The sequence below is a fragment of the Impatiens glandulifera genome, unplaced genomic scaffold, assembly GCF_907164915.1.
Source record: "Impatiens glandulifera unplaced genomic scaffold, dImpGla2.1, whole genome shotgun sequence".
Classification (NCBI taxonomy): Eukaryota; Viridiplantae; Streptophyta; class Magnoliopsida; order Ericales; family Balsaminaceae; genus Impatiens; species Impatiens glandulifera.
In genome coordinates this window covers 25,940-37,378 of record NW_025918976.1, presented here as the reverse complement: position 1 = coordinate 37,378, position 11,439 = coordinate 25,940, and the positions used below count along the sequence as shown (strand labels likewise).

Here is an 11,439-nt window from a genome sequence, read left to right as displayed (position 1 = left end):
TTAATAATTTAAATAAATTGGTTGAAACAAACAACAAAATTAAGAAGAAATTTATGTACTTTTGATTATAAATAATAAATATTAGTGCGACATATTATAATATTTGGTGAGTTAAGATAATAAGCGCGGTTGATTTTGTCGGTTTATTAAACAAAATATAAATATAAATCATTTACGTTGTTTTATTAATATTTTAAATTGGTTTGGTTTGAACGATCCATCGAATTAATCATTTGATTCATTGAAAATTTTGTTCGAATATATTAAATATAGAATAAAATTCGATAACATTTTCAAAACACAAATTTGTCATGAATTTTTTTTTTATAAAACATCACAATAAAATTGGATCTAACCATTTTAAAATTTAAATTTTCTACTAATTATTATCTTTACATTTAATTGTACTTGAGTTAGTTTGAACGATTTTTAGTGGTGATGAACCAACAATCGAACCGTTGAAATTGGTTTAATAGAAAAAAACGTAATGAATTTGGTTTGACTAATTCAATTTGATTTAAACAATGTCGATTCGATTTAAAAGGTTTGTTTAACTTAGGGTTTAGAGTTTTTAATTTTCTTATTTTCATATATTATATAGATCATTTTAAATATATAAATATATATTTATAATAAAGACGAGTTTATTGAACCAAACAAGAACCTAAGAATTCTCTAACCGAAGTCTGAACTGGACTCTCTGTTTCCATCTCTGTTTTCTCTCCCAAGTGGGGGTGGGTAGAGAAGATGTATATATATATATATATATATATTTTGATAACCCAGTTCATCAAAATCAAAATCAAAATCAAAATCCCAGATCTCATTCATAGAAATCAATTACCTTTGTTCATCTGAAAGGTATTATCAATTAACCCATTTTGATCTTTCCTTTCTTATCAATTTCAGTACAGTTTTGTTTCCCGTTCTGGATCATAGCTAGGGTTCGATTACGTTACGATTTCTGATCATTAATCTTCTAGTTTCGTCTGTTCTTAGATCATAGTTCAACCATTTAGCTTTTGATTTCTTCCTCTGTTCACTCGGTTTAGAATAATCAGTGATCTACCCTTCAAATTTAGGGTTTTGGATTTCATTTTCAGTATAGTATAGTATAGTATAGTATAGTATAGTAGTAACTTGTAATTTTGTTTCCCGTTTTTGATCATTGGGTTCGATTACGTTACGATTGCTGATAATCAATCTTCTAGTTTTGTCTATTCTCAGATCATAGTTCACTCTGTTTAGAATAATCAGTGATCAAGCTTTCAAATTTAGGGTTTTGGATTTCATTTTCATACTGTTGTTCTTTATCGATACAGGAAACGAGATGGCAACTCTTAGTAGAATCGGTCTTGCTGGTCTTGCAGTCATGGGTCAAAATCTCGCCCTAAACATAGCAGAAAAAGGTTTTCCAATTTCAGTTTACAATAGAAGTTCTTCAAAAGTTGACGAAACAGTTGCCCGAGCCAAGCAAGAAGGAAACCTTCCTTTATATGGTTTTCACGATCCTGAATCCTTCATTCTCTCAATCCAAAAGCCACGAGTAATCATAATGCTAGTCAAGGCCGGATCACCAGTAGACGACACTATTAAAACATTATCAGTCTATTTGGAACAAGGAGACTGCATAATCGACGGTGGTAACGAATGGTATGAAAACACGGAGAGAAGAGAGAAAGCCGCTGCTGAATTGGGTCTTCTCTACCTCGGAATGGGAGTTTCAGGTGGAGAAGAAGGTGCTAGAAATGGACCTTCTCTAATGCCTGGAGGATCTTTCGAAGCTTATAAACATATCGAAGATATCCTTCTTAAAGTAGCAGCTCAGATTGAAGACAGTGGTCCTTGTGTAACCTACATTGGTAAAGGTGGTTCGGGGAATTTCGTGAAGATGGTTCATAATGGAATTGAATATGGTGATATGCAGTTAATCTCTGAAGCTTACGATGTTCTTAAATCCGTTGGCAAGCTTTCGAACGAGGAATTACACCAAGTCTTCTCCGAATGGAACAAAGGAGAGCTTTTAAGCTTCTTGGTTGAGATTACAGCTGATATATTCTCAATTAAAGACGATAAAGCAGAAGGGCATCTCGTAGACAAGGTGCTCGATAAAACTGGCATGAAAGGAACAGGAAAATGGACAGTTCAACAAGCAGCCGAGCTTTCCATCGCTGCTCCGACAATCGCCTCCTCTTTAGACTCAAGATTCCTTAGTGGGTTAAAGGAAGAACGAGTTTTAGCAGCTAAATTGTTCGATGAAGTCATCATCACCGATGATCAAGTTTTCGTCGATAAAAAACAACTAATCGACGACGTTCGTCAAGCTCTTTACGCGTCGAAAATCTGCAGCTACGCGCAGGGAATGAACTTGATTCGTTCGAAAAGTGAGGAAAAGAATTGGGGATTGAAGCTGGGGGAGCTTGCTAGGATTTGGAAAGGTGGCTGTATTATTCGCGCGATATTTTTGGATCGAATTAAGAAGGCTTATGACAGGAACTCGGATTTGGCTAACCTTTTGGTTGATCCTGAATTTGCAAGTGAGATTGTTGAAAGACAAGCTGCTTGGAGGAGAGTTGTATGTCTTGCTATTAATGCTGGAATAAGCACACCTGGTATGGCTACTAGTCTTGCTTATTTCGATACTTATAGAAGGGAAAGTTTGCCTGCGAATTTGGTTCAGGCGCAAAGAGATTATTTCGGAGCTCATACTTATGAGAGGACTGATATGCCTGGTTCGTTCCATACCGAATGGTTTAAGCTCGCTAAACAGGCAAACATGTGAGTTTTTTGTGTTCTTTGCAAGTAATAAATGTGTTTGATGTTTGTGTATTGTTATTTATATTGTTGTGTGAACTATTTTATTGAGAAAAATGTCATCTTTTATCTATTTGTTGAAGTGATTATGTATGAAATTGTGTTATTTTTTCCTTTGCTTGTCAATCTGATTGTGATATTGAACTTTATGAGATGATATAGATTCTTTTGAAAAAAGAGAAAGAACTATGACTATTGAAGAGTTTAATCTCCAAGGAGTTCTCAAAACCGATTCAATCGAACAAATTTAAAATAACGGCTTGCTTAAAAAAATGGGGTCTTCAAAACAGTTTAAAATCATATAGAGAGGAGACGCAAATTCGACTCCAAGAAAAATACCCTAATATAGGGTATTGACATTTGGAAATTACCTCTATTTTCAGTCCATAATTAACTATATTTGTATCAAATTTTCAAAATTTTATTTATGTTTATTCATGTCAAACTCTAATTTTTATACGAGAGAAATCTTTAAGTTTTAATTTTGTCTAAATTTCATGTAATAATCATTCTGAAATTGTTGTATAATGTCAATGTTGTAACAAAATCTTGTTATACCGCAAATATTTGATACAATCGTAACCTAACCGAAATTCAGTAGAATATTCGATAAATATATTTTTATGATATACTTTATATAAAGAAATTGAAGATATACCTAATTTGTAGAGTCTCAATTAAAAAAATGGGCAGCCAATGAACTTTGAATTTAGTATGGCCCATTTTATAAGAGAATTGTATTTTTAAGCCCATTCTACTATATAAATAGAATTAAATTAGAGTTAATGATTAATTTAGTCTTAAAAACTAGATTATGTTAGTCTCATCTCCAATTCTTGGTTATTTCCTTTTCTTTTTAATTATACTTATAGCTATTGTATTTCTCATTTTCACTCAAGCCAATCAATAAAATTATTTTTTATATTTTTTTATATTATTGTTCTTGATATTTCTATTCCCATCACAATATATATGGACGTTAAGATCATATTGCTCTTCCAAAGTCTAACTTTCATTATTTTAATGATTATTATATTCTAAAATTTCTTTTTCTTTTTGTAATATTTGATATTTTAAGAATTATTATTGTTACTTTATTATGTTAGTGAAGTTTTATAAATTATATTATTACTAATTTATTTATCAAAATATTAAATACTTTTGATTTATAAAACAAAATTTTATAGTTATATATTAACACTTTTAAAACTTTTTTTTATCAAAAATAAATTCACATTTTGAAAGTGATCAACATTTTTTTAATAATTCATAAATTATTTAAAAAATTAATTTTCATTAAATTAAATAAGGAGTTATATATAGAAGATTAATTTGTAAATAATAAAAAATAATATCTAAAACAATTTAATAAACTAATTAAAATTTTAGACGTTACATAATTTACAAAGATTAATATTTTAATGGAATTAATTCACTAATCACACAATTTCTTCATGATAACTCTAAAATGAAGGAGAGAAAATCAAACAAACTAATTAATCGGTGTAGAAAAATTTATACCAAGAATTTTGAACGGTAATAAAATTTATCCGAGGGTTGATAAACAACGTTAAAAAATTCTGCCAATAAGATATTTATAAAAAGGATTCTAGGATATAAATTTAAAAACTCTTTATAAGAAAAATAAAAATGAACTTCAGTTAAATAGATTATCGCACTGAACAACTCAAATACACAACATAACTTAAATCTGAGTGGTTAAAAAAAAATCATCTACGATACAAAAAAAATAAAAAATAAAAAAAAGACAAATAAGGGGCACAAGAAAAATGACTTTACAACCTCTATATTTTTTTGGATAAAGAAAATTGCAACAATAATCCCTAAATTTGAAAAATGAAACTTACTTTCACTTTTCATCTCCAATCAACTGTCTTATTTAACATAATATTAGAATGGCATAAGATAACACAAGTTGCACACATATATTATATTGGGCCCATTACATTAAATTTGATAAAATCTTTCAAAATTTGACATGTATTCTTTTGCTTATGGTCCAATCAGATAGCCTTAAAAAGAAAAGTATATTATAAAGTAAACTAAGAACATTCTAATTGGTTGATTATGATCTTTGATTGATAATGATAGTTATCCTATTTAACAATTATTAATACAACAGTATTGGTTTATTAAAAATAAATATCTACATAAACTAAACAAAATTCAAAGCCCATGTTTTATTTTTGCTTATAGATAAATTGTTGATGCTATAGAAAGGGTGGATAAAAAAACATTATAGTTTGAGATTGATTTTTGAATAACTATACACTTGTCAATGTACATAAAGATAAATGACAACACAAATTGTAATAAAAAAACACGAAAAATTGATGTTATTATTGGTTTAGTCTTATTGTATCTTTCATTCTCTTTTAGAATTGATCTTTTATATTTATTGAATTTTTACAATATTGTTCTTCCATAATAAACTACATGTTCACTACTTTGGTGATTATTATATTTTAAATTTTCTTTTTCTTTGTCAGTTGCAATGTGGGAGACTCATGTATTGTCGGTGTTGTCCCCACACTGGATCCCTGGTTTGAGCATTATTTCTAATAAATATTAATTTTATTTATTATTATTAACTTTTAATTTTGAAGAATAACTTTGACCGAAGAATAAAATAAAATAAAGAAGATAAATTAACAATTCCTTATTTTTACATTGTCGAGTGGTGGTTAGTGTTTATAGTTTTTATGAAATATTACTTTGATTCATTAGGTGATACCGAGTCTTGGGTAGTTGTTGAAATTTTTTGATTGAAACGGTGGTCGACTTAGTGTAAGCATGAAAATTTGACCTACCATAATTTATAAAAATATTATTATTTTATAATAATATTAAAATAATATTTTAAAATTTTAAATTCAAAATAACCTAAAAAGAGATTCAGAATCAAATTAGGGTTAATTATTTTATTAATTAAATTATAATTAGGAAAATTAAATAAAAGTCCAAAAATAATTTGAGGGTCAAAATATTGTATATTTTTTACCCAAATTAAACCTAAGAAGGGTTAAATTATTTAATTATGATTTTAAACATAAATTATGTATAATTTATGACTTAAAACAATTAAATAAATACCCAAAAATACCCCAAAATAAAACGATGAACTAATTTTATTATGTTCCCAAAGTAATTTTTGGTGAAGAAAAGCGCAAGTAAGGGATTAAAATTCAATTTCAAATAATCTTTTTATAAAAAATAAACTGATAATCGGTGTGACCGAAATGAAAAATTGAATTGCAGCAGGATCCTGGGTCATCAAATGAGCACCTATGCATCATTCAATGCCCAGAAACACGCCACGCACTCCGCTGTAGCGGAGGCCCGTGCATGCTCGGTCCACACAAAAGCACTAACGGGAAACGTCAAGCCCGTTAGCCGAAACACCCAAATGCGAACGAATTTCCAACAGAACGCAATGGTGCGTTTTGTTTTTAAACAAAATGACGTCGTTTTATTCGTCTTTTCCCGGTCGAACAGGACGATCACAAGAAAACACGAGCGATGACCAACTTTTCTTTTAGAAGCCCCATCTCCTCCGTTAGCCATCTTTATCCTCCCCATTTTTCATCCATGTGCTCACCTTATCTTCACCATCATTAGCCATCTATATCCTCCCAATTTTCATCCATGTGCTCACCTTATCTCCGTCATCATTAGCCATATACCTAGAATCTCCACCTTAGCCTAGAACTAGGTTGTCGAAGATAAGAACAGAGTTAAGGATAAAACTTTAAATGACACAAATTGAATTTGAATTTGACCTCCTCAACCGACCTAGCTTAGTATAAATACCCTCTAGGCAAACACCAAACAATTATCACATGTTACATACAGAATCAAAGAATCAAAGATTCCGGCCAAACTGATTTTTGTGAAAATGATCTCCGACGATCAAAGCTTTAATCCAAGCTTTGGGAAAGCTTCTAATACATCCTTGGAGTGTTCTCCAACTATTGGTAAGCATCTAGATCCATTGTATTTCAATTTGTGATTGAAAATTGGTTCTTATCAAGTTTGATCGATTTGATCAATTCTAGGGTTTAATTATGTGATTTCTTTGTTTAGAATCATTAATTAATGTTATATGAACTTTCTGTTGAAAGAGTTTTGATCAAATCACTTAAAACAAACAAAACGAAAAATTGGATTGAAATTCTAGATTTTTTGAAATTCTTGTTTCTTTAGCTTTAAGCTTGAATTTTTTTTATTCAAATAGTTGCTAAACATGTTAGGATGATTTCCAAATCATTAAAATAACATCCCGATCATTTTTTATCAAACTGAAATTTTGAAAAAAATGAGTTTGAATTTCATTTTCAAAAGTTGTTACAGAGATTGAATGATGTTCTTATTTTGATTGTGTTCGACTATATTCACCATTTCAAAACTATTGGAACAATAATAGGCCTTAAGATAGCCTAATTCAAAATATCCCAAATTTTGGCCTAAAAAACAGTTTTGAGAATTGATCTTTGTAGAGATCGATTGATCGTAATTAGTGCTAGGGCTTTTGATCCCTACAATCATATGAGTTGATTGCAACTTACAGATCATGATTCTATATTCTGTATCAAAAGTTATAGCACTTGCAATTCTTGACCAATTCAAGAAAACTCGGTCCCCGATGACCAAGTCCTATAAGACTAGGACCGAGGATCCTCGATTCGGACCGAGACCAAGGACCGATGTTCTTGAGTCGGGACCGAGAACAATGACCAATGTACTTGAGTCAGACCGAGACCTAGGATCGATGTTAGTGAGTTGGGATCGAGACTTAAGACCGGTGTTCTTGAGCAAGGGCTGAGGAAACCGACCAAGGTTTCTAACCTCGGACCAAGAGGTCTGACCTGGGACCGAGCCTCCCAGGTCCATGACCGAGAAAAACTAGACATAGGACCGAGCCTCCTAGACCTATGACCGAGCCTCCTAAACCCTAGGATTGAGCCCTCCGGTCTCTCGACCGAACAGTTCGAGTTCGAGACCAAGCCTCCCGAACCCAGAACCGAGCCCTCCAGATCCAAACCACCCTAGTCTAGATCGAGCCCATCCGAGCCCAGATCGGCAAAATCAGACCTAGGCCATAGGACTCTGGTCCTATGGCCTATTTAGTTCCACTTTCAATATCTAAAATTATTTTTGTAATTTTGGAACCCCAATCTATTTTCAAATAATCCCGAAAGTTAGAAAATGATATTTAAAATTTTTCGCGATATTTTCTAAATAAATATTTTGGTGAATACTTGTTTGGAATTTATTTTAAATTCTAACACTTTTATGATATTTTTAGGGTTTTATTCAGTATATCAACGCAATCGCTGATTACGCTCTTTTTAAATAATTTTGTACAATTATTTACGTAATCTAAATCTATCATTGTTTAGGGACCCCCGGACTACTAATTAAAATAAATTAATGTTATAAATATATCTTGTAATAGCCAAACTTTGCTTTAAAAATTAAACCGTCTTTTGACGGGTGCGAAGGACATAACGCCAAAGCCCTTTTTCGAGTGTAACCAAAAACTGAACCCCCTTATAGAAACTCTAGTATAAAGTATGTTTATACACATACCTTTTACTGATTTTTTAAAAATTATTTGGCAACTCTATTTTCAAATAAATAATATTTTAATTAGTTATGTTTGATCAATGTAAACCGAGTTTTAAACCAAATTGTTATTTGGTCCCCAAATTATTAAAATTTGAATAAAATTAATTATTTTTACATGATTAATTTCAAAAGCTCCCAAGTATTCTAAAAAAAATTAAAATAATGTTTTTTTTTAAAAGACGTCTGACACACAAATCAAGGTTGAAACGCATGCGTATCGAATCTCGAGGCACCCGCGATTCCCCGTATTGTCACACGTCGTTCAGACATGTGCTAAGCTACATAAGGGAATTTATGGGGTTATAGTTACCATTCAAATTATTTTTTGGTGAACTATCTGGTTTGAGAGAAATCGTCGAACTTTTAATAATCGTTGTCGTCCGATGGCGTATTATTCATAATAATATTATTATTATGACGATTTATGAGATTCGTTTAGGAAATATAGTAGAGTCTGTCAGAGAGTTAATCGTTCTTCTCGAAGTTTACTAGTTTCGATAATTTATTGAGTACCGTTTTTTAAATATAATACTTTGTTGTTATGCTTAAATAATTTTATTTTTTATTTTTAATATACTTAAACTTTTTCAAAAAATAATAATAATTTTGACCGAAAAAGTTTAAGCAAAAATAATAAAATCTAAACTTAGATTACCTTTAGAGCAATTATATTTTAAAAACATAATGACAATGGAATTTGGGATGCAATTGTACTATGTTTATGTTATTGGTAATTGGTCTCATGTCTCATAATTATTATTAGTTCGTGTATTTATACTTGAATCATTTAATTAATTGATTAATTAATTAAACTAAATTATTAACTAATTATCTTATATTTTAAAGAAAATATGATTTTATCATTGTCTATTAATATTTTTACAAAATAAAACTCAGATCTTTACCATGACTACCAATAAACATTTTTTAAATAATTCATAGACTATTTAAAAAACCTCATATCAAACAAGGTTTATAAAATGGGCATATGAAACGGAATTAATATTTGAATATAAATATACTATACTAACATAATTTATATATATGAATGGGTCCGTGACATTAAATTTGTTCAGTCTTTCGTAATTTTGGGCACATGTATCTTTTTATTATGGTCAAATCAATTATCCTTTAAAGAAAAGTCGTGATCATTTTATTTTAATTGATTTGACTATTTAAAAAATATTAAAAAAGAAAATCAAGAAAATTATAATTGGTTGATTATACCTTTTAATAATCTGATGAGTTAGCTGAGCTGCTTCAACCACACGACAAAGCACAAATAATAAATCAATAAATTATTAAATATAATATTTCAACAATAAATTAATTAACTTTTAAATAAAATATTTATTATTTTTAAATAATTCGTTTATCTATTTAAATTTATAAAATAAAATAATGTTATTTTTTTGAATTAATTACTGCAAGTTATAAAATGTTAAGCAAAAATAATAAAATAAAATATTTTATTTAACTTTTTTATAAATGGACTATTTCTATTAATCTTATACATTAATTATTTAATTTAATATATATATACTAAACCTTTGAAAATAACATATTAAAACTATTTTATTTTAAATTATTTATTTTATAAATTTTAATATATTAACTATTTATTTAAATATAATAATTATATTATTTAAAAATTAGTTCAATTAATTGTTGAAATATTATATTTTAACAATTGATTAATTTTATTAAAGTATTTAGTTATCTAGTAGTTGAAAACATCTGTCTCAAGTATCCCTAAATTGAAATAAAACCTTAAGCTAGTAGGTAAAATTTCAAATATATATTTGATAAGTACCAATTCTTAATAGTTGAATTGTTATATAAAACATACATAATTTTAAAATTAAAAAAGCCCAACTAGACAAAAGAATAAGATTCCACTTTAATTATATATTGTCATATGGTTTATTTATAGAATATTTCTATATAATATCTTTTAATTTAATAGATTAACAAAATCATTTTTATTAAAAAGATATATATCTTTATATAACAGTAGTTATCCTATCTAATAATTATTAGTACACTAATATTAATTATTAAAGATAAATATCTACTTAAACAAAATTCAAACCCCACTTTTATTTTTATTCAAAGAAACAAAACAATAATATTCTAAAAAAGATATAATAATAGAAAAGACATTAAAATTATTATGAAATCGATCTTTGGATACTTGTACAAGCGCCCATGCACATTGTCAATAATCTATGCACAAATTTGTCCACAAAAATGCGGAAGATTACGATAGTTTCGGATATTTTAGAAAGCTATTTAAGAAGTATACTCTTTCAAATTTTAATTTTTCTTCGGTTTTTTTTTTAAAGTGAAATCAATTCAATAAAAACTAGTAACTCATCCTATCACTGTATCTATTTGAGTTGCGTTGTACACCCTAATTCTGCATACGACAACTCATTTGGTTAACTTTTTTATTTACGTTTATTCATTTTCATATTCTTAAAAAAGATTCACTTTAAGTATTATAATTTTCAATATTATATTAATTTAATTTTTATCTTAATTTATTATTATTATTATTAAAATTAAAATTTTAATTTTACTAATAACTAATATTAATTAATAATTAAAAGTAGTCATTATATTAAAAAAAATTCTTTAGTATAATTTTTTATTCTTAAAAAATAATTAATAACTCAAAAGTTTATTTTAAATAAATAATTATTTAAAACAATAACAAAAACCTATTTACCCTTTTTTTTGTTAATAAAAAATTGCAGTATTATATATAATATACTTCATGAGCAACCGCCAATGAATAAGAAAATAAAATTCGGTCAGTCTCTGGGTTCTGATTCAACCTGGATTCTCTTTCCTCCAGCCGGCAGAAGAATTCCAGAATCACACAAAGCCTCGCGCAAAACCCATTAGTCAACTCGTAGAGAGAAGCTTTTTCCATGTGCAATTAATCCATATCGTTTGAAGCTATAAAACAAG

General features: G+C 28.5%; 1 protein-coding gene across 1 annotated transcript; it reads left to right on the top strand.

Moving 5' to 3' along the window:
• Positions 1 to 710: 710 nt before the first annotated feature.
• On the top strand, positions 711 to 2,905 carry LOC124917249 (6-phosphogluconate dehydrogenase, decarboxylating 2-like). Its single transcript, XM_047457719.1, has 2 exons — positions 711 to 861; positions 1,323 to 2,905. Exon 2 carries the CDS (start codon positions 1,331 to 1,333, stop codon positions 2,780 to 2,782), a length of 1,452 nt encoding a protein of 483 aa, XP_047313675.1. The 5' UTR covers positions 711 to 861; positions 1,323 to 1,330; the 3' UTR covers positions 2,783 to 2,905.
• The last annotated feature ends 8,534 nt before the right edge of the window (positions 2,906 to 11,439 follow it).